Here is a 25,152-nt window from a genome sequence, read left to right as displayed (position 1 = left end):
CAAACCCCTTGGGATAATGGTGGGCGGAAACTTTGTTAGTAGATGAGGGATTCAAGTATGAGAGAAGGGTCCTGAGCTGAACAGGTTTCTTGCTATACAGGAGTTACATGACTATTCATATTTTAGAATAGACAGTAAGAATTATCAGGGTAGAGCTGGGAAGAGATAAGAATAGTGATGATGAGGTCTCTGAGTTGATCCTCAAGATGAGTAGGGAGTGGAGTGGAGACAGAAGTACCAGCGGTATGGGTGTGTAGAGATTGCAAGAGTGTATGGAGGAGTTATCAATGGGGGATGGTTGAGAAGAGATGTGAATATAATGAATGAAGAAAAAGTGTTGAGGGATAGATGTAGTGAATGGTGGGGATGACCCATGATGTGTATATATATATATATATATATATATATTCATTCATTCACACATACATACACTCTTACTCATATATTTATTAATGTATTATATACTCAAATATTTTCTTAATTTCGTTTCTATTTTCAGTCTCTGAAAAATAATGCATATGATCCATTCAGTGCAATATATTATTTATTACTTGATCGGCTCAAGCAACATCGTAGCAGTTTTCCTGTTTATAATCAACTGGATGCGCGAAAACGGCGACCAAGTCAAATTGCTGAACAAGCCATGAATCCACGTCTTGCTTCCACCCAAGCACCAAGTGTAGTCCCAAATCCAGCTTACCGCGTGCAACCACTCAATACCAAGCAAAGTTTGTTCACAAAAACTACAGACTGTGTCCCTCCAATTGGGCCATCAACGACTGTCCCACAGCACACCTCTGGCTATTCAGAAAGTTCTGATACAACTAATCGATCCACTGCTAATCCTCCACTGCCTGTAATCCCATCTGTTTTACCCCAAGCCACACCTATTGCCAAGCCAGCATGCCTCTCTGATGTACTGTCTCAAACCTGTCTCAAACCTTCACACACTATGACAAGCCATTTGATTACCTCTTCCATTGATGAGGGTGTTGAGGCAGATATATCAGAAATAGATAGTTATGGTTCGGACACCCGGACCAAAATGCAAAAGTTTTCTGATACATCTGACATATCGCCCCAAGTAAGTTCTGATAGTAACCAATCTTCACCTTTCACCAGCTTTGATTCAACATTAGAGGCAGACATTGGTTTAAGCCAGACATCTTACTCTCATGCTGGATACTCAACGGCACCATCTGGTCAGCAACCTGGCCAAGGAACAGTCATTTCCACTACAATCCCTACACCTATACAAAGTCCTCCTTTAGTATCAACTCAAGTAAGTGCTGATTATTCTCAAGACCGAAACGAAACACATTCACCTGTTGACTTCCGAGAAGGAAGACGAGCTTCCGATGGACAAATGACTCAAGGTATGATTGCGTTTCGCCAACAGCTGCGTGATACAACTAGAGCCCAGGGGATAGCAGAACTCCGGCAAGAATTTCAAGAGCTGGCCAGTAACACTGGACCCTCAAAAGGGACAGCTGAAATAAACAAAGCTCGTTCCCATCGTAACTATCATGAGAGAATGAAGTGGAGACAGTGGTCACTGGAGGAAGCCCCAGCCTCCAAACCTCGACAGCTGATAAAGCGCATGAGTTTACCTGCTGAGACTACTGATATGCAACCTCACAGGCTCTTGGCCCTGAAACAGAGCATGCAAGTTGAACAGCATCTTGATCAAGTCCAGAGTGAACCAACAACCCAACTATTACTTCATCATCAAGGTGTCACTAACACAGCTACAGAATATCACCCAGGTGGTAAGAAGATATTGCAGCATCTACGTCTTCAGCAAAAGAGGCAAAGTTTCCACAAGCAATCTGTTCTTCAGCACCAATTCCAGCAACTGAATATTGGTTCTAGTGGCTCCAATGTGACACCAGCTTCCACCCAACAAGTAGCTCCAACTATCTACCCACCTATGCAGTACAGTATGTATTACATGACACCACAAGGCTTTCCCAACACAACAAAGGTAAAATCTACAACTACAAAGCTGGCCACTGTAAACCAGCCTGTCTCGACATTTCAACCCCACAATCAACAATCCTTTCAATCAAGGCCTTCTGATATTACGTGCTACTCTTTCTCCCACCAACCTACTCCATATTCACAGCAGGTAATGCCACAAAAGACTGTTTGTCCTAATGAAATTTTACCCCCAATTTCTTCAACTCCATCATCCCTCATTTATGAAGCCAATCAGAATCAACAATTCATAGACTCATCAATTCCTTCCCAATTTGCATCACCTTTATTATTGGTTCCCAAAGAAACAGCAGAAAATGTCAATACAAGCTGTTACCCTTCTTCATGCGAAGTATCTGCATATGTACAGTCACAGAAATCCGCTAACTTGTGTAATGCACTTCACTTAAATTCTGTACAGACTCAATTGCAAGCTGGTTGCCGAGTGGCGGCACCAAATTTTACTGGTTGTGACCACCAAATGACAAATCTTTCTTACGCATTGTCTCCTGTTGAAAATAATAGTAATACAGCAACCTGTGATCTCACAGTAAATAACAACAACTTTTTACATTCAAAGCCAGAGCATAATGTGGCCAGAATGTATTCCCCCTATACAGGAACAACAACCAGTGAGATCTCTGCCAAGTGTCTGTCAGCAAAGGATTGCTTACCGCCATATACAAACATTCAGGGTTCTGACCTAAATTTTAAACACACTTCTGTTCTTGTAGAAAGCAATGAACAACACCGAGACTTCAGTCAAACCAGAAACTTCACTGCTAGTGAGAACCAGACAAATAATGGTACTTTAATCTGTGACGAGCAAATGGAATTATCCTAACCATCTTCATGAACATTACACCATTTTCCTTTTGTTATGTTTTTTTGTTTTGTTGTTGGTTATCTATTCATTTTGTTTGTTTTTGTTTTGTTTTTCTCCATTCCTAGACATGGCTAGAGTTTTCTTCCAATATTTAAATTTACAGCATTATTTTTGTTACTTTACTCTTATAATTTTATTGAACCCACACACATCTTCTATATTTGCACACACACACACACACACACACACACATACATATGTATGCACACACATAAATAATATATAGTTTAATATCATAATTTCAGTGTGTCTTTGAAGAATGGTTTGCTCACTGATTCTACTGTCTCGAAGTGGTACTCTACTATGCACATTTTATATAGTAAAAAAAACAATATTTTGTCATCACACACTTCGAAGTAACATATTTATATTCCTCCATAAAATTAATAAAATCCATTTTATATTTCCTTTCAAAACACACGGGTAGCATTGTATTTGGAGTTAAACAGATTTAGGAAAAGTTGGTGTCTTTTTTTAATCATTTTATCTAGCAATGTTGAAATGATTCTAAAATATTGAAGTTTACTGAGGAATTCAGTCCAGTATCAGGTTGGCATTGCAACTGGAATTTCTAAAAAACAGAAACAAATTAAAAAAACTCAAGAATATCAACAAGATTTTCTTTGAAACTTACCAAATTTATGTCATCCTGGGTCTAAAGACTAGGACTATAGCTAAAGTGTTGAGCTTAAGTTACTCAAGTTTGCCATATCTCATAGATGACATTGCAGACAATGAGAAGGGAGAGTGTGAAGTAAAACTGACCATTCTTCTAATTTAGTCTTTGACAATAGAATCAAAGTAGCTTGTATACTGAGCATTTCTGAAACAATTAAATCTCTTATTCTTTTACTCTCTTTATCTGTCTGTATATCTATCTCTCTATCCATCCATCTTTCTATCTATTTATCCATACATCTCACACTACTCTACCCTACTCATATAAAAATAAATTGTTACTTTACAAAGATTCTAGAGAAGGTTCTGATGAAATTAATCCTGGTGGTTGTGCTGTCCAGTACAACAGAACACTACATCAGTTGATTTCAGAGGAATTAGTTGAGTACCTCATAATCTCCAAGTTCAAATTTCATCAGAGTTACTTTTACCTTTCCAGAGTTGATTAAAAAATTAGTTGCATTAAAATACTGAGGTTAATTATATCTAACTGAAAATACATGAAATTAATGCTCTTTTTGGAAAATCATTGTCCTTGCAACATTCTGCTTCCCTTCCTCTGTTAGCTGAAATGTCTTAGATATTGTTCAACAGAAAAATTATCATTATTAGTAGTAGTAGTAGTAGTATTATCATTATTTGAAGAATGTTGGGTTGGAAGAATTGGTAGAGCTGAGGACAAAATTACCTTCATGGCTGGTATGTCCCTTTATAATCTGCTGTAAATAAGTACTCTGGAGAGTTGTTAATTAGTAACTGTTGTAAATATCAGGGTCACTGTTTAATTGATTGGTGATTGCTGATGTATAGTGGTGTATGGAGAGAAATCACCTATGCCTAGCTGTCTTTCCCTGGTTCCACAATTACATAAAGACAGTCTTCAGAATTACATCGACACAGTTCCACTCATTATACTATATATTTTATAATTTATATATAAAATATATATATAGTTTCCTATTTATGTGAGGATTAGAAATGAAGAACGTGTCTCATGGAATTATTTGACCTACTCTGTAAAGATAAATGAAATGAGAGGTAAAGGGAGGGGCAACAGAGACTGTTGAACTATTAGTACGAAACTTGATAGCATAGTTTAGAATCCAGGAATATATTTTTCAAATGTTTCAACTTGGAATTGTAGTACTTTGTTAGTTTCTTTCTGTAAAACAAATAAATGCAAATTTTGTTGTTGACAAAAAAAAAAGTGAGAATGAAAAACCCCCAAACACACTGGTGCTGTGTTCTACATTGTTGAGCAACAACTCCTTAATTCCTTTCCAAAGTAAACATTTGTGGATTTTTGCTCCACAACTGTTAGAAACTATCACCATCGGTCCAATGGTGCTGGCTGATGAGTAGTTTTAGAATTTGACTATTAGTTATAGCAGAAGCAGCAGTAGTAGTAGTAGTAATAATAGCAGTAGTAGTAGTTGTCTTTGAACTTATCTCCTCTCCGTTTATCAAATGATGCCTCATATTATTCTAGCTAATTAGTAATTTTAGTGATAATTAAAAAAAATATCTCCATTGGTCACAATGTCACTGTATTCATTTCATTAGTCCAGAATACATGTATTTCAACTAATTAGAATTTTGTATACTAATGTAATTTGGGTGTGGAGAATAATGAAATGTCTTGAGCGATTCAACTGTATAATAAATGTATTTTGTAGAATGTTAGAAAATCAATATATATTTTTGCTTTATTTCTAAAATTCATTAAAAAAAAGTTTTTTTTTTTAAGTGAAATTATGTCAATACATTAATAAGCATTACTTGGATGGGATTTTTTTTGTTTTGTTTTTTTTCAATTATTTAAATTAAATAATTATTTCACGAAAGACTGACAAATGTATGATGTGCCTGTGAAGAAACTACTGTTTGAAATGTGTAAAAGCTTGAACATGAAGTATTTGTATTTAATGATAATTTTTAGAATGAAATGTTTATCCCTGTGAGAATTAAAATTCAGCATAATTGTGTGCATTGATCTGTTTAAAAAAAAAATCTCCTGTCTGATTCTTAGAAATTGCCAAAATTTTTACACTTGGAATAATTTTTACACCTGTAACAATATTTTATCAGGAGTCAGACTTTGAGCCCTCATGAATTGGGGTGAAATTTATGTAACACAGCTTATTTAAAAAAACAAAATTTTTTAATCACACCAAAAACATTTTTAAATTGTACAAAAAATTCATTTTCCCAACATTTTTCCAAACAATATTTTTGTCAGAATATTGTTGATTTTTTTTTTTTTTTTTTTTTTTTTTTTTTTAAATTTTAAGAAGTCTTTTTTTTTAGTTATTTTAACTATTAACAGTTTATTTAAAATAACTTTGTATGGAAACTTCTGGAAATTTCAAAATATTTTCCCAAATTTAATTTCTTTGCCAGTTGCTCTTCCATAGCAAAACTAAATCAACTTCTTTGCATAATATTTGTTATTTTCTTAGAGTATCTAGATATTTATTTTTTAAACCATTTTTCTAGTTTTTTTAAAAAAATCTTTTTATTCTTTGTTTCAAGGTAATCAGAACTTCACTGCTGTATATAAATCACATTTTTGTTTACTTTCTAACAAACAACCAGCCAACCAACCAACCAATTCCATATTACCATTAAATGGCACTGCACTTGAGTTCCATACAACAACATACCACTGAAAACCCTCTGTGATATTAAGTCCCTCATCTCTTAACATATTAGTGGCTATGCCAGCAACTATACTACTAGTGGCTATATGAACTACCGCTAGTGGCTATATGAACTACTACTAGTAGCTATATTGACTGCCACTAGTGGCTATACTATTATACTACTGGTGGCTATATTAACTATTATACTACTATATTAACTACTGTGCCACAAGTAGCTGTATTAACTATTATACTACTATATTAACTACTTTACCACTAGTAACTATACTAACTACTTTCTTCTGAAATATCTGCATAAGATTCCAAAGAAATTTTGCTCCCTTGAAATTTCAAATTTTTTATCTTTTTTTCTAATGGAATGAAAGCTGGCCATGTGTATTAAGCTGAAGAGGAATGGTTTAACAAATTGTCATTTTCTGACATCATTATTTATTTTTCTTTCTCTCTATATCTATCATTCTCTTCCTATTATCAATAGTTCAATCAATATTATTACTAGGTGAGGGAGGGGTGGAATTATGGCCAACTGAATAAGCTTCCTTATGTGTGGTCTGATTTGGGTCTCTAAGCTAGTGATGTATTTATTTCTACTTACTTTGATTTAAAAGAAAAAGTCTCTTCATACCTTGTTAAGTGGTTTACTGTGACTAATATTTCAACTTCTGTTATGTGTATCTTCTCTTATCATTTATGACCTGACCCACCACCATATTGTCTGTGAGACAGAGTCATCTTATACATATATGGTTCTAAACATGGAGGGAATAAGCAATATAATCAGCTTACACTTTTGTAGACTCTTGCTGTAAACACTCTCCATCTTTATAACATTCTCCCCTCCTTTCCTTCCAACTCCTTTCTCTATTAATCTCAAAGGTACAGTGGGTGAGATCAGCTCTAGTATTTCACTGGTATTTAAAGGAACAAAAAAAAAACTGACCTCAACAGATTTGAACTCAGAATGTAGTCTGTTGTAACTGTCAACCATAAGGTAACATTAACTAACTATATATAGGCTTTTATAATACTTTGTTACTTTAATGGTTTCATGTTAAAGAACCTAAATATGGAAAGGGAAAATGAACAATCATCAGACATGGATGAATACAAGGGTATTACAAGTTTATAAATACTGTATTAATGTGCTCTCTATAATTTAATGTATGAGTGCCTGTTTTTTTTTCTTACATATGTAAACTCAGACAACTATATATATGTGTGCATGTAGAGAAAGGGAAGAGGTGCTAAACTCTTGTTAGGTCTTATCTAAAGCACAGTTCCAATTCTTAGTTGTAGCTGCTTCCCATCAATTAGTTATCAGTAATCTCATTGAGAAATTCAAGAAAATTTCATTCTCAATTTCTCATCCATGTAGTGGATGTAGTGCTGACTGTGAAGAGCCAAATTATAATACTTACACTACTTTACTTGAAAATCAGGTATGGGTTACTGACAAGAAGGACATCTGGCTGTAAAACAATTTCATCTAATCCAGATATAAAACAAATAAACGGTGTTTTGTTTGCTGTTTTCATAGGTTTGTGTATGTGAATTTGTTTCATTCTCATATCTTTTTGAGATTAATTTCTCCAGAAGATCATCATCATATACGAATAAACATATACACACATACATGTATATGTGTGTGTGTGTCTATATGTATATATATGTACACATATATATGCGTATATATTTACATGTATATGTGTGTTGTATGTATATTTACTGGGCTTAATTTAAACAATCGTATTACCTGATCCCTTATAAAACTGGGTACTGTTCTTCATTATAAACTAGGGAAAAGTGGAAGATTATATATTGGAAAATGTAAAGCTGCAGTAGATAACTTTAAATTATCTAGTTGATGGGCCCAACCATGGTCACATGTTTAAGATGTTCCTTTTGTTATCATATGTTCCCAATTCACTTCTGTTGCATGGTGCCTTGGTCAAGTGTCTTCTACCTTGGCCTTAAGTCTACCAAAGCTATATCAGTGAAACTAGATGTAAAGACAAACCTTGTAGCTGTTCACTGAAGGACTGTACCTGTTGTTGAGTAGTGGACTTAATCTATTGCCTGATTCTGACTGCTTTTGGGTTTCATTACAGACCAGATCTCTCCCATTTCTGCCTCTGTTCCTCACCCCTACCCAGAACCTTATAAAAGTCAAAGCTGCTCTTCCTCTTAATTTGATGAAACCATTAATAATAAAATAATTAATTTATTGCCTCACATTTCTGAGTTTAAATCTTGTTGGTCATATTAGGTGGGTACCAACAATGTACTGGGGGTAATATCAAGATATTCTGTTTATTTGTTTGAAGAAAGAAGTCATTTAAAGAACAGTAAAGTTAACACTTTTTTTTTTTCCTTTCTCCTATTTTCTTTAATTGTATTAAAATTATCTTCTGGGTTTCAAATTTCATTCTCAGACTTCTCTGTGGTGTACAGAAGAACAAATAACAGTCTCTAGAGAGAAAGAGTGGGTTCAATAGATTCTCTGACAACTCTTTTGTTCCATTTAGTTTGGTATAAACATTGTCATTTCATGTCAGAAAGTGTCAAACATATTTCTTTGTTTTGTTTTTTCAATAATTTTTTTTCCTTTTGAGAAATGGTTCAGTGACACAACGTTGTTTATCATTACCATCATCATCAATATTATTATTTCTATTATTTAAATCTGCCTTTTGTTTTGAAATGGTTCAGTTTAATAGTTTTAAGCTCATTTTATATCTTGATTTTTTTTTTTTTTCTCACACTTCCTTGCAAGTCTTAGAGAATTATGTTAGTGCCATACATTTCAGCAGACATGGTTGTTTTCAACTATATTCTCTGGGTATGGTCAAAGAACTCGTACAAACATACATACATACACACACACAACTCTTTGTATTCTTATTGTGCTTTCTCCTAGCAAATGTCTGTAGAATCATTAAGTTTAAAGTGGCCAAGATAGTTTGTTGTCAGAATGATCAAAAGGCCGCTTGTATGAATCAGTTCAGCTCATGGTGAAATAGGTACCATGAAGAGGTTCAACTGACAATTGTGGGTAGCAGGAATCAAGGAATGGAAATGCTAAGATCTAGTGAGATCTTCATGTGTTATTGTCAACTGTTGTAACTAACAGGAACATTGTAGTTGGAACTCAGCACTGCAAGCTAGCTCTCACTCTCTCTTCTAAGAAAATCTACTTATAGCTTATCTGGGAGTAAATATATCTTCATTGACTAATCCCTACAGAAACTGGGAGTCTAAATCTGACCTGTTTAGACTTTTTAGTGTGGAAAGATTTAGCTTCTAATTAACTTGTATTGTGACACTGAACATAAATCTTCTTATGGATCCAGAGAAGGCAACAAATAGCTATATTCCTCACAATTCTCTCTTTAAGATATCCTTCATTATCCACTGGCTCATGAGATCGCAATCAATTGTCAGATTAATCAATATTTCTCACAATATACTAAATATTTATTTATTCAAACAAATGTTCACGACCACAAAATAAACATTCCTCATAGTGTGAGGAATGCCTGTTGTTGCTTGAAGCAACATGGGAACCAAGGCATTTTAGGTTGAACACTAGCAACAACATGGTCATGTGTTTAAGTTTTACTATTTCAACCACTTGAGCAAAGCACATAACATCCTGCTTGCTACAGATTCCACTCTTTTGTCGTGATTGAAGTAGGAAAAATGTTTGGAGATATACAGAGTACAGCAAAAAGAAGACCTCCCAATTTCACCATGTAAAGTATGTGGGGTTTTTCTGCCACACTCTATATATCAATGACCCTTTTATCATATTTACAAAATTTCAGGCTCACCTAATGTATAAGATGATGATGATGTATGTTAAGTAGTTAATGGATCATAAACATTTAAACATCATAAAAATTACCAAATGTTAACCCTTTAAATATGAAGGACCTCTACAAGCAATTCCAATTGTCATACCATTTTTTAAAATGCATGAAAATTCAGTTTTAAATTTATTTTGCACTCTGAATAATGTTGATAATCAGTGTACTTAATGGGTTAAAAAAAATTATATTCTGATTTTTAAGACAGCAATAATTATTATTATTACTATTATTCCAAAACCAATCTTGCTTTCTTAATCTTGAATTTATCAGAGTGCTAACCCAATCCAGGTGATGCAATCTACCCTCACCATGAGATTTGTCATGGTCTTAGAAATTTAGTTGACATATTTTAAGAATGTGTTTATTTGATACCATAACTAAAACTTGAACCCACTTCTTAAGCATTCATTGAGATAATCTGACACTGATATAACTGCCATTAGACACTTCAGCAACAGAGCCTTTACAATGGTTGCTTGCCCTATTAGAAATAACAGCCAAATTGTAGGTTATATTGATATAATGCAGTTGCAGGTGGCAGTTACCTGTTTATAAAACCTCATTTTGATATCCTATATCACACATTATTATATTGTCATTTAATAAACTCTTCAGGCAAGGATGTCATACATTCTTTTATTTTTCTAAGGAAAATAAATAAACCCAGTATCTCTATATTATGTATTGGTTGAACTGCCACCAATGGGTTTTCTTTGTATTATATATATATATATATATATATATATATATATATATATATATATATATATATATATAACAGGATATTCAAGGGAGAACTTATAAATATCTTTGCGTTATATCATTATTATCACATTCATACTAGGATGAAATCTGTTATACAAAATGCAGCAAAGGAAAAGGAAAAAAACTCCCAGATTTACCATTATTGATGTCTAAAATTCAGATTTTTTTTTTTTTTTTTTTTTTGCACTATGTAACATCTCCACCACCACATTTCAGGGATTTTTTTCCACAGCTAGATATGTACAGAATTTACATTTTGTAACATTCTCCTCCTCAATTCCAGTGACTCTCAACAAAACAAATTAAACAAAACATTTGAAAAGAAAGAAAGAAAAAAACAGTAACCGTGATTATAATTTTTTTTCCCCATCTACACACACACACACATACACACAAAAAGACCACCAATAGCAAGAGAAGCTGTAGAGAACTGTCCACACATTAAGTAGACTTGATAGGTGCCTACTCTCTCTTTTTTTTTTTTTTTTTTTTATTAAATATTTTTTTTGTCATTTTGTTACAGGAAAAAAATAAGCAATAAAAAGCTCTGTGTAAGGATCATACATTGTGTGTGCGTATGTGGGGGGGGGGGACCAGAAATAGGGGTTATCACCTGGTCCTCATCCCATGTGTCGCTACTCTGGTATGTGTGTGTATGTATGGGTATCCGTCATTGCTTGTGTATGTATGGATGTATGTACAAGTCCATTAATACTTGTGATGTCATTCTGTATACTTGTTCTTCATTTTAACTGCTGTAAATACAATGAATGGTAGACTAACATGTTACTTTTTTTTTTTTTTTTTTTTTTTTTTTTGCATTCAATGAAAACTTTCTAATTTAAATGTTAAAAGAAACCGAGTGATGTCCTTTTTGACTTGCTTTTTGGATTTGATTCTCCTTAAAAAGTTTGTCATTGGACTAAATGTATTAAAAAAAAAAGAGAAAAGATATAGAACACAAATCATTGTAGAATTCAATGAAAAAAATGGAAAAAAAACAAGATTTTTTTTTTTTTTTTTTTTTAGATATTAAAAAGAGGAAATGAAAAGCCAGACAAAACCTTAATTGTTTTTTATTTTTCTGTTTCTTTATGTATTTCTTTTATTTCCGTGATATGTGGCAACACTGCAAAGTTTTAATTCTATTCCAGGTAGCTGCTCTCTTTCATTCAATTACTTTGTTTGAACAGATGTCATCCTATGGATTAATGAGAAATCCTCTACAAGGTTACTTAACCGGCTAGAAATAACAGCAAAATTTCTTTCATTGCACTCTATTTTAAACACTGAACCAAGCATTATATAATGTTTTTCTGTACAGACCTAAAAAATGTGGGGGTCTGACAACAAGGAATATCTTTGATCATAGTTTCATCATGGACTCTGACATGGAATATTTTGGCTAAAATCCAAAGAAAACTTTGATAATGCGTTCTCACAAAAGGGACATGATTTCTTAGCAATGTCATCCACTCTGCTGTACTAAATGAATGTGTGTATGTTCCTGTTCTCGACTGCATGCAAATTATGGTAAGTCTGAAACAGCAGTACACCTGTAATAACAAAGGACTCTCTTGTTGAAAATGACATGTACAAATGATTTGTTTATAGTGATCAAGTGTATGTGCTGTACATTATCTCCCTCCCTCCATCAAATCAATGTTGCTTGAACAGGTGTAGAAGTGATTGCAAAGAAACGTGAGATGCTCAAGAACACAATGCACCAACCAGTCTCGGAACTGAAACCACAATCTCATGATTGTGAGTGCAGCACCCTAGCCTCTAATGATAATCCTTTCTAATTTTGGCCCTAGACTTTGAGGGAGGGGGAAATCTGTTACATTTCCAGTCATGTGCTCAACTAGTACTTTGCCTTTCATCCTTTTAGGGTTGATAATATAAAGTCAACCTCAGTGGCATTTGAACTCAGAATATAAAGAGCCAGTAGAAATGTCACTAAGCATTTTGTCTAATGTGCTAATGATTCTATCAACTCGGTAATTGTTTCTAATTTTGAAAGGAGGCTTGTCAATTACATTGACCCCAGTACATCACTGGTACTTTATTTTATCTTCCTCAGAGAGATGGAAGTAAAAGGTGACTGATGGTATTTGAAATCCAAGCATAAAAAGCTGGAAAAAATGCCACTAAGCATTTTACCCAAAGCACTAACAGTTACATTAGCTCATTGCCTTAATGATAATAATAATTTCTTTTATTTGCCACAAGGGCAGCAATTTCGGGGGAGGGGATGAGTTGATTACATCAACCCCAGTGTTCAACTGGTATTTATTTTATCAACCCCGAAAGGATGAAAGGTAAAGTTGAACTCAGAATGTAGCGACAGCCAAAATACTGCTAAGCATTTCGTCCACCTTGCCGCCTATAATTCTTTCAAATTTTGGAGTAACAGATAGTCAATTACATGAGCTCCAGGGCTTGGCACTTTATTTAATCAACTTCCTGAAAAGATGTAAGGCAAAGGTGAACTCAGAACAAAACCAGAAGGAATGCTGCCATATTGGTTTAAATTTTGGCACAAGGCCAGCAATTTCAGGAGAGGGGATAAGTCAATTACATCGACTCCAGTGCTCAACTTGGTCCTTATTTTATCAACTCTGTAAAGATGAAGTATCTCTAAGCAATTTGCCCGGTGCTGTAATGATTCTGCCAGCTTGCCCCCTCCAGCTAATATTTATATTAGTTTCAAATTTTGGCACAAGGCCAGCAACTTCGAAGGAGAGGATGTAAATTACTTCAACCCCTGTACTCAACTGGTTTTTTATTTTATCGACCCTGTAAGGATGAGAAGTAAAGTCAACCTTGACAGAATTTGAACTCAGAACATAAAGATGGGCAAAATGTCACTAAGCATTTTGCCAGCTCACCACCTTAGCTAATATTAATATTGGCAACAGTTTGATGTTTCTTGAAGGAAAAAATCTGCCAGCTCATTACCTAAATAATGATTTGAAGATTACTAAAAATGTTCTAGATTATTTATGTCACAGTAATGCAGTTTTCAGTCTGAAAACAAAATATTCCACCTAATATTAAATTAAATATTAAATATTTATATTATCAAGTTGTTAAAAACAGGACAGTTTGCCAACTGCATGCAGCACCAGTCCATCACAGGATCACTTATTTTTGCCAGCTGTGTGAACTAAAGCAACATAAGATGAAGTGTTTTGCTCAAGAATGCAACACATTGCCCAGTTCAAGAATCAGAACCACTATCTTACAACTATGAGTGCAACATGTGTGTTTGTGTATATATGTAAGAACAACCATGCGAACCCAAAAGGAGAAATGGTGATGAATGGAAAAACAGGCTCCTTTTATTAAATGCGTCACACGGTCGAACACAAAAATATAAAATGATAAATATGTTCTACTTCGATAACATAGAGAACTTAGAAATACCAGTAAGATACAAGATAGGGCACAACGGATAGAGATGAATTACAGTAAGATTTATTGTAGCATTAAAGTGTGTCTGTGTGTGAGTGAATGCGACATAATGAAACACAATAAAAGACAGGCTGTCATGTAAAGAAAAGAGTGTGTGTGAGTAATACATGTATGTGTATGCGAGAGATACATAGTATAGAATAGAGTCAGTAACACGTATAAGAATTTAAGATACCAGTTCTTAGAGTACACAGTGGTAAGTGTCTGTATATAAGAAGTTAAGGCGTGTGGGGCAGAGCGATCACTAGTTGTGATGTTAGGGCTTCTATGCCGGGCCAAATTCTTGAATACAGATGTTCTTCGCAGGCTAGGCTCTTGGCTGTTATTTCGTGGTGAAGAAATCACACAAACAGGATTAAAAGTGCTGCAGTTAGCTGTTGGTAGCTTGTGTACGAGTAGAGACATGTTGACGCTGGCGGCAATGCTCGTAGTCGTAGTTGGTGACATTGGGGGAAATGCTTGTAGTCGTAGTGTGGTGTTGCTGCTGGCGACGTCGGTGCTTGTAGTTCGTAGTTGATGGTGTCGATGTCGTCGCTGGAAACTGGCTGGCTGTGTTACGCGTGTGTGGTCGGCGGCCAGATCTAGGATCTGAGGCGCGACGAATTTGCCGGGTGTCTAGCAGTCTATTTATAGCTGAAGGTAGGCTCCAGAGAATCATAAGAAAAACACTATCACGTGACCTTATTAGGGGCTGTGATTGGTCAGTTTGCGTCCTGGTGGGAATGGAGGAGATAATTTACCCGCGCAAAGAATAGTCAGTCATGTGATGGATACAGCAGGCTGCTCTCTGCTACGCCCGCGCTTGTTTATATTTATAACAGCGGGGAAGATTGCTTGTTTGTATATAATGGCGATAGAGGTAGTTTCACTATATATATATATATATATATAATATGAGAGAAAGAAAATGGAATTCCCAAATCCCTTTATTACTCACTACTATCATTTTGACCCATTGTGCCTTGGACAAAATGATTGTAGTGAATTCCATTTTCTTTCTCATTTTATAAATTCTACGGACATGAAGAAATTTCTGAAGTAAATCCAGTGGCATATACATCCATACTGTTGATGACATCAGATAGCCGAAAACTGTGAACAGGCTTGAAACAGCATACTATGAGGTGTATACCTGATTTAAAAAGATTTTATATATAGACAAATCAAAAATAAAAACAAGCGCAAAAAAAGTGTAAAGGGAATACATGCTAAATGTATTAGGCTGACACTCAGTTTAAGATGAAAATAAAGAGAGGGTATATAAAGTTTCAAGCATAGCTCTTAATCAGAAAGTGGAAAGGTCTGGAGAGAAAGAAAAAAAATCTAAGAAAAGCATGTGTGTGGTTACATAGGTGAAGAGTGTGTATGTGTCTATATATATATATGTGTGTGTGTGTAAACAAATATTTGTTTTATTAGGAGCATCAAAAACGTGTATTATACAATACAAGAAAATGATATTTTTCGAATTCAGAGTTGCTGTTGGAACAGCAGGAATACTGGGTAGATTACCATTACTAGACAGAAAAATTTGTCAACAACTAGGCATGGGATTTAAACTCATATTCCTCAAAGATTCTGGCTGAGTGCTTTACCATTAAGCTAAACTGCCTGCTGACAAATTCATCACCAGAGTCTTAGAGGGATATGTGTTCAAGTTCCATGGCTGATTGTTGATAAATTTTACAGTGTTGTATGGGTAATTTACCCCAGCTGTAAAAACCATGCCAAAACTGACCTTGCCTGTGCTTGTGCCACTTAAAAAGCACTTAGTTCACTCTGCTGGGTGGTCAGTGTTAGGAAGGGCATCCAGCCATAAAAACTCTGCCAAAACAGACACAAGTCTGGTACAGGATCCTGCCTGGCCAGCTTCTGTCAAACTGTCCAACCCATGCCAGCATGGAAGGCGGATGTTTAATGATGATGATGAGACATATATACATACACATATCATCATCCTCATTTTACATTTGCTTTCTATGCTGGCATAGGTTGGACTGGTTGTCAGAGTTACTACTACATAGGCATCTTTGAGAAATCAAGTTTCACTCATAAATTTTATTTTGATTTGGCTTCTATGGCTGCATACTTTTTCTAACACCAAACACTTCAAAGAATGTATGTAGTGGGTGTATTTTGTTGTGTCATCAGCACATGACCTCAATATGACAAAACCAAACAGTCCTCTCAACCCTAAAGTATCTCTGCTCATTCTCTAACTATTTTATAGGATGTACTGAGTGTATTTTATCTAGTACCAGCACTTGTGAGGTTGCCTTGTACCATGTAAAACAAAAGGGATCCTCATCCTTCTATGCTATGAGAGCATTGTGAATGGACTAAAGAGTGCTCGATATAGCAGAATATGAATTAGGATGAGAGGGAGAAGACAGAATATGATGGGTGAAAACAGTGATTGTGGAAGAGAGTACATGAGAGAGAAGTCATGGTATAGGGTAACGGAAGAGAGGTAGTAATGGTAGTTACATGTTAGGAGAAAGAGATGGATAATGATAGAAATGTTAACAAAAGTTTGATGGATGTCAGTAATGAGTGACCTGGGAAAGAGAGAGAGAGTAGTGGCTAGCAGTGTAGAAGAGGTGAGATAATGTTTGGTAAGGGGGGAGGACATGAATGATGTCGATAAACAAGATGGCAAAGGTAAGAGGACAATGGTTGTCAAGGGATGAGAGAATAATGGCAGATTGAATCTTCTTTATGGACAAGATATCTACCTCTGGTGGCCTAATGCTTTGTGCTTGGTCATTCAGTCATAAAGACATATGTTCCGTAATCTTGTCATTAATATAAATAGAAGTAGCTAAGATAGTCCTGTGTAAGTAGGGAACTAGACACAACTAACTTCCTTAAAAGCCAAGAATATCTCTACTTGATCATTCAACCTACTAGAAATAGACTCCAAATCACAGGGCTACGGTCGTTAAGAAAAGAAGTACACAATGTTTAATATAGACTTATAGACATTCTGTCTTTAAATGTGAGACTTGATGGTTATGGTTGGAACACCTTTGATTTAAAATGGTATGAGGCTAAATATGAACAGGCGACTGGCTGCAGAGGAGCATATATGGAATAATGAAATCTGTAAGAAACAGCAGCTAATCTCTAAAATCAATTGTATCGAAGAGGTTGCTAGTCGACGACTATTCACATTACTGCTCGGCACAGGGTGTTTTGCCTGCTGCGTTTCCGCCCTGGGTTGAATCTCCAGCACCATATTGATGCAGAGCTTACCACAGACACCAGGTCGCCACAGAAGACCAACAACTAAATAAGATTCCCATCCTCAAACCAGACAATCAACCAAACTTCGAAGTAACTGGATTACAGTAGTGTGCTAAAGCAACTTATCCTAATGAAGTAGCCTAGATATTTCTAAAATGACGGAATAGTCATGGCCTGAATGCCGTTTCCACAGGCAGGCAAACCTTACCGAATCAACAAAATCAGATTAACAGCGAATTATTTTTCTTTCAAGGGAGATAATACCTTTAGTTAAAGGGAGGTAATTTTGTACTTCCTCTTGCACGAAAACAATAATTTAACACTTGACATTTTCCTTTTCCTATTTTGGTACTACTCGTTTATTCGTTTCTGCTTTGCGGTTGTGGTCATGCTGGTCGGCCGGCAATTTTTGAGGGAGAAATTCAGTTGATTACATCGACCTCAGAACTTGCCTGAACTTATTTTATTGACTCCCAAAGAATGAAAAGCAAAGTTGAACTCGCTGGTAATTGAAGTTTTCGGTTAGTTAACTGAAGCTCGTTAACGTAGCTTTTATTGTTCAAGAGGTTAGACATTAAATGTAAAAGATGGACGGTGAGCCGAATATTTCAAGAAACAGTGAAAATCAATAAACAAAACTGATTGATTTTTATGTCAAATACAATGGTATAGTGTGGGGGGTGTATCCTTGTCTTGGCATCACTCAATAGTTGTAAACATATACAAGCAGTGTCGTTGAATTCTAATCCGTGAAAACATGCTCGACCGTGGGGAAACATTATCTTGATTGGAAACGAGTGAGTGTTGGCGACAGGGATAGCGTCTGTAAGGACCGTTCGATCAGGAGATGGTGATGAGGAATGGTTCCTTTAGCGCATCGCACGGTTGATACAAATAAAAAAACTCGAAAAGAAAGTTAAATGTGTATAAGTGCCAAGAAGGGAAGAGAGGCTCAACTGGTAGAAGGTTTAGGAGAAGGTCTTATTGATATATCAACATGTATGTCTGTGTGTGTGAGTGCGACATAATAAACACAATAATAGACAGGTCGTCATGCAAACAAAGTGTATGTGTATACAAACATGGATGTGTGTGCGAGAAATACAGAGCTTAGAAAAGAGTCTATAAGGACGTTAGAAGAAAGTTCAGACACAAGGATGGAAAATACCAGTTCATAGTCAAGGTACACAGTGGTTGAGGTGCTGTAACAAGAAGTTGTGGCGGCAAGACAGAGCCAAGAAGAGATACTGTCTCACGGGAAGTTGACGCTTCAATGCTGCGGCCGGTTACTTGGTACAGGAGGTCTCGCAGGTTGTACTCGTTGTTAACCAGGGTGAAGTCATTCACAAACAGTGCTGAGAGAACCTGTGCGGGCGCTGTTGGTGGTGTGTACGTAGAGATGCTAAGAAGCTGGCAGTGGTGACGAAGAAGTTGCAGCAAGATGTTGAACGAAGTGTTGACAAGTCTCCATGTGCTGTATCGTGTCGTCGTTGGAACTGGCTGTGTGCTCTGTGGTCAGTGGCTAGACCTCAGAAGGTTTAGTGCCAGACTGACAAGTGTGACAGTGAAAAGTTAGCTATTTATAATATACTATCAGCTCAAACAGGGGTTCAGAAAGACTGTCTCACGCGACCTTATCTGAAGGCTGCGATTGGTTGGGTTGCACCCTGGTGTGAGATAGAATAAGAGACAAAATGCGCCATTACCAACCAATCAGAATAGTGGACACAACAGGGTCCAAAAGTGCAGCCGAAAGCTAGCTGTTATCCGCTACGTCCGCACTCATGTATATATAACAGACAGAGAGAGAAGTACGCTACACATCCGACTGTAGAAAAATTTGCCTTAAAGAACGAATTTTGTTTGACCCATGGAGGCATATTAAAATGCACATTAAATGATGACGGTGTTGAGACTAGATGGTTCTTTGGGCAAAGAAAAAGCTTGAAAAAAAGTCTATTTCATACTACTGCACATGCTTTTAAAGCTAATTCGTCTGGTTTCTGTTTTCAATTGAACGAAACAGCTAAACTTCTAAAGACATGCAAAAATGTCACAACTTTCTATTTACCTAGTCTTTAAGAATGGATATTCTTCTGTTATTAGAATCTGTTGTCTTGTGTTTGTTTTAGTCCTTGGACTGCGGCCACGCTGAAAGGTTTTATTTGAACGAATAGACTTCGTACTCTTTTTAAGCCACGTACTTATTCTCTCAATCTGTTATGCCGAACCACTTAGTTATGGAGATATAAACAAACCAATACCAGTTGTCGAGCAGTGTCGACATACGTACATAAGTACATATGTACATTACGTCTTGTAGGTTGTGGTTTGGTCAGTGGTGATGACTGGTTGGTTCATGAATGAATGTTTCTTGAGCTGTGTAGAAGTAACTGAACAATACTTGTGAACATTAAACAGATGGTTGTATTATCTCACATAAAGACAAACTGCGTTGGTCTTTTACAAATAACAACAGCAATAATTATATACAGGGAGAGAGATACTACTTGGAGTTTACGACATGCGACTCGCCCAGCAAATCTGGAAACAACTGTGCTACATTTGTGACGACGGAGTTTCTTGTCATCTATCTGTGCCATCTATCTCAGCCGCCTTCCTGGTCGTCTGGCAGATAAAAATGCGTGCCGAACATTTATCATAGGGGACCGGGTGTCAAATTCTAGAATGTTCAAGAAAACCTGTTCGCGCCATCACTTCACATTGTTTAGTTGATTAATGCACCAATCGTGTGAAACTATGGTGCTTTGCTCATGATGTCTGACCGCATATACAGGGATTCGTTTCCAAATTCCTGCTACAGGTACATACATAAAGATACTACCTGCGTCTGAGACATGATATCATCATCATCATCATCATCATCATCGTTTAACGTCCGCTTTCCATGCTAGCATGGGTTGGACGATTTGACTGAGGACTGGTGAAACCGGATGGCAACACCAGGCTCCAATCTAATTTGGCAGAGTTTCTACAGCTGGATGCCCTTCCTAACGCCAACCACTCAGAGAGTGTAGTGGGTGCTTTTACGTGTCACCCGCACGAAAACGGCCACGCTCGAAATGGTGTCTTTTATGTGCCACCCGCACAAGCCAGTCCAGGGGCACTGGCAACGATCTCGCTCGAAAATCCTACGGGAGCCAGTCAGGCGGTACTGGCAACGGCCACGCTCAAAATGGTGCATCTCATGTGCCACCCGCACAAGAGCCAGTCCAGGGGCACTGGCAACGATCTTACTTGGCTTGCCGGGTCTTCTCACGCACAGCACATTTCCAAAGGTCTCGGTCAGTAGTCATCGCCTCGGTGAGGCCCAATGTACGAAGGTCTTGCCTCACCACCTCAGCCCAGGTCTTCCTGGGCCTACCTCTTCCACGGGTTCCCTCAACTGTTAGGGTGTGGCACTTTTTCACGCAGCTATCCTCATCCATTCTCACCACATGTCCATACCAGCGCAATCGTCTCTCTTGCACACCACAACTGATGCTTCTAATGTTCAGCTTTTCTCTCAAGATACTTACACTCTGACGGGTATTCACATTGACATTACACATCCAACGGAGCATACTGGCTTCATTCCTTGCGAGCTTACGTATGTCCTCAGCAGTTACAGCCCATGTTTCACTGCCATATAGCATGGCTGTTCGTACGCATGCGTCATACAGTCTGCCTTTTACTCTAAGTGAGAGTCCCTTTGTCGCCAGCAGGGGTAAGAGCTCTCTAAACTTTGCCCAGGCTATTCTTATTCTAGCAGCTACACTTTCAGCGCACCCACCCCCACTACTAACTTGGTCGCCCAGATAGCGGAAGCTATCGACTACCTCTAGTTTTTCACCCTGGAATGAGATAGAAGTTGTTTCCTGTTTGTTTACAGTCTTTATTGCACCTGAACATCTGCCACAAACAAAAACTAACTTGCTAGTTAACCTGCCTTTGATGTTGCTGCACCTCTTATGTGTCCATAGCTTGCACCGGGTACATCTTATAGAGTTACTACCTACTCCTTTTCTACATACTGAGCAGGGCCATCTACCTGAAGGGGTTTGTGTTTTATCTACCTTCCTACTTATTAGGATTTTGGTTTTAGCTAGGTTGACTCTAAGGCCCTTCAATTCTAGACCTTGCTTCCACACCTGAAACTTCTCCTCTAGTTCTAATAGTGACTCTGCAATTAGGGCAAGGTCATCAGCATAGAGGAGCTCCCAGGGGCAACCTGTCTTGAACTCCTCTGTGATTGCCTGGAGGACTATGATAAATAAGAGGGGGCTGAGGACGGAACCTTGGTGGACCCTACCTCTGCCCGGAATTCATTGCTGTACTCATTTCCAACCCTCACCTTACTGGCAGCATCTCTGTACATGGCTCACACAGCTCTCACTAACCATTCTTCTATCCCAAGTTTCCTCATTGACCACCAGATAAGGGATCGGGGGACCCTGTCAAAGGCTTTCTCCATGTCAACGAAAGCCAGGTACAGAGGTTTATCCTTAGCTAGGTATTTCTCTTGCAGCTGTCTCACTAGAAATAAGGCATCAGTAGTGCTTTTACCTGGCACGAACCCAAACTGCATCTCATCTAAATTGATTCGCTCCCTAATTAGTTGGGCTATGACCCTCTCTGTAACTTTCATAACCTGATCTAACAGCTTGATGCCTCTGTAATTATTTGTATCTGAAGTGTCACCTTTACCTTTGTAGCAGTTGACTATGATGCTGCTACACCAGTCATTGGGTATGACTCCTTCGTGTATCACCTGGTTCGTAATACGGGTGACTAGGCTATAGCCAACACTGCCAGATATTTTGAGCATCTCTGCAGTGATTCCTGATGGGCCGGGAGCTTTCCCGGTCTTCATACTCTTAATTGCTTTATCTACCCTGGTACTATCAACTCGGATAGCTGGTCCCTCTATTGGGTCGACATACAGCAGGCTCTCTTCCTCCCATTCATTCTCTTTATTAAGCAATCTATCGTAGTGGCATCTCCAGACCTCTTTCTTTGCATCCTCATTTAGTGCAAGCGTACCATCATCCATGCGAACACATTTCTCTCCTACAACATCACTATTCTCTCTCCTACACTGTCTTGCAACACAAAATACCTCGAGTCTTTGGTCCTCACGGCGCAGAACATTGGCAAATTTTTTCTTATCTGCTTCCCCTCTGGCTAAATAAACCTGTCGCCTAGCCTCCCTTCTGGCACATTGGTACAATTCCCTGCTACCACCATTCTTCCAGTCCTTCCAAGCCTGTTTCTTTTGTCTAATAGCCCTGTCTACCTCCTTGTTCCACCACCACGTTACTCTGGGTCGGGAGGGGACCTTACACCACCCACAAATCTGGTTGGTGGCTTTCAACAGGTTGTCCCGCAGAAATCTCCAATTGTCTTCCAAAAACTATTTACAATACTTTTCTGACGTATACATCAAATGCATATCAGAACCAGCATGTATTCACACATTCAAAAACAAGGAATACTGGTGAAACACTCCAATAAAAATAGCAATTCGGTGCAAACATAACAGACGGGATACTGTTCTGTGGGATAAGGAACAAAAATTACGCACCTTCGTGGAGGTCAGCTACCCAGTGGATATGAATGTAGAATCAAAAGTCCAGGAAAAAGAGAACATTTAAGGTGAATTAATGCGGAACTTACAGCTCTTGTATCTTGACTAAATTCTCATTTGTTCCTATCACCATGGGGCACAAGGTTATGTACAAACAAATTTATGCAAAAACTTAGAAATATTAGGTCTTTTGAAGAAAGAGCAAAAGAAACTGAAGCGAATTCTCCAAATCCAATCTATTAGCGATATGGTGTAGATTTGTAAGACATTCTAAAGATTCTTCATCAGAGACTCTTTAAGTGAATAGATGCACACACTTGGCAGTGTGCATCAACAGCTCAACCAACACACCAACTCGACTTATTTACAAACACCGGCTGCTCTCTTAACTCAAAAAGTTTTATCGCTTTGTTAGCGACCGGCTTGAACAAATTTGCAATTACATCGTTACAACAACAAAGGACAGTAAATTAGAAGACTTCTAGTTTTGGCAATTCCCATCTCAATATCTCACCAAATTCTTACCTGATGTTTAAAAAACTAATAGTAAATTGTAGAGCAATTCTATCACCTACACTCTCTCTCCTTCATTGTCTATAACAGTCTTCCTTGCTATACCATCTATACTCCCCCACTCTATACTCCCCCACTCCAGATTGTATAGCAATTCTATCATCTAACAGTTCCCTCTGAGACTGTACAGCAATTCTAACACTTTTATTTCTTCCTTACCAGATTGTATGAGAGCTATCTTTACTTTCTCTTTCTCAGACTTTAGAGCAATTCGGACTCTCCCAACATTACATGACTATCATCTTTATTTTCTTTCCACTGTCTACATTCTGGGAGGGAGGAAGTATAGGGTATGTTTATCATCTAGACCAGGGTTTCTCAACGGGAGCCATATGCCCCGCTAGCGGGCCATGAAACATATCTTGGGGACCACAAAGCTAAGTTTGAAAAATAGGGAGCCACAGGTGGCTACGGCGGGGAGGGGGGGGGCACAAAATTCGGGAATCAAAATTTTAGCATATAGGTATGAGTTTTTATTTGTAAAAATGCACATTACACACACATACAAACATACATAATAATAATATAGATTTAATCAAAAGATTAAATGTGGTACTTAAAATGTTTGAGGCACCAGAATTTGGTAGGGTAAAAACCAAAAACAAAATCAAGAGATTTGGTGAATAAAATTTGAAGTTAAGCAACAAAAATTCAATATATATATATATATATATATATATATATATATATATATATATATATATATATATATATATATATATATAAAGAAACACGTGTATATGCATTTATAATTATGATGAATCATCCTTATGTACTAATTTTCTATTACACTCAGATATGTACCTAAAGAACACATGTTAGAATATTAGATTTTGAGTGTTGTTTGTCTGGTTCATAAGATGAACAGCTACATATCATTGCATTGTACCAAATTGCTCCAAAATTTTAAAGCTGCAAAACATATATACATAATGGACAGTGCAGAAGGTAAGGTCACAGTTATTAATCAAAACTCTACTTCAACATTATTGACGACATGGAAAATCCATCCAATCAACAATGTCCATTGCTAACTGGTTAACATCCGCACAAGTCGCATTTTTCTTTTTTGCTTTGTCAAATTATACCACTTTTCTCTCTCTCTCTCTCTCTCTCTCTCTCTCTCCCTCTCTCTCTCTCCCCCTCTCCCTCTCCTTCTCTCCCTCTCTGCTTATCTCATCCTACTTCTGCTCTTGATTCCATACTTGTTTGTTTAATTAAATTTTTCTGTGTCGTTAGTGTGCAAGTATCTACTTTTTTTTACTTCATTTTACTTAAGTTTTTATAAGTTACTTTAATTATCATAATTATTCCGTCTAGGTCCATAGGGTCAGAAGCGAGGGTGGAAAGGTCAATCCACCAAGTTAAATCATTGATCAATCATTCAAACTGGACCCAAGCTGTCAGGAAAACTTTCTTCACATACGAGTA

The 25,152-nt window shown here is 37.0% G+C and overlaps 1 protein-coding gene and 1 long non-coding RNA gene across 2 annotated transcripts in view; one reads left to right on the top strand and one right to left on the bottom strand.

The window, feature by feature from the left end:
- The window catches only part of LOC106872502 (serine/threonine-protein kinase SIK1), a 75,753-nt gene extending 64,324 nt beyond the window's left edge, over positions 1 to 11,429 (top strand). The window contains exon 9 of the mRNA XM_014919520.3: positions 500 to 11,429. Within this exon, the coding sequence (XP_014775006.1) occupies positions 500 to 2,821 (2,322 nt within the window). The 3' untranslated portion in view covers positions 2,822 to 11,429. The remainder of the gene's footprint in view (positions 1 to 499) is intronic.
- A 2,867-nt stretch (positions 11,430 to 14,296) lies between these two features.
- LOC128247799 (uncharacterized) lies at positions 14,297 to 21,244 on the bottom strand. Its single transcript, XR_008264104.2, has 2 exons — positions 17,826 to 21,244; positions 14,297 to 15,447 (listed from the first exon to the last, which is right to left on the bottom strand). It is a non-coding gene; the product is annotated as an uncharacterized LOC128247799 (long non-coding RNA).
- Positions 21,245 to 25,152: the final 3,908 nt, after the last annotated feature.

The sequence above is a fragment of the Octopus bimaculoides genome, chromosome 5 (genome assembly GCF_046866305.1).
Source record: "Octopus bimaculoides isolate indiv1 chromosome 5, ASM4686630v1, whole genome shotgun sequence".
In the NCBI taxonomy this organism is placed as follows: Eukaryota; Metazoa; Mollusca; class Cephalopoda; order Octopoda; family Octopodidae; genus Octopus; species Octopus bimaculoides.
Note: the sequence above shows the minus strand (reverse complement) of the source record. Positions and strands in the feature narration are given on the sequence as shown.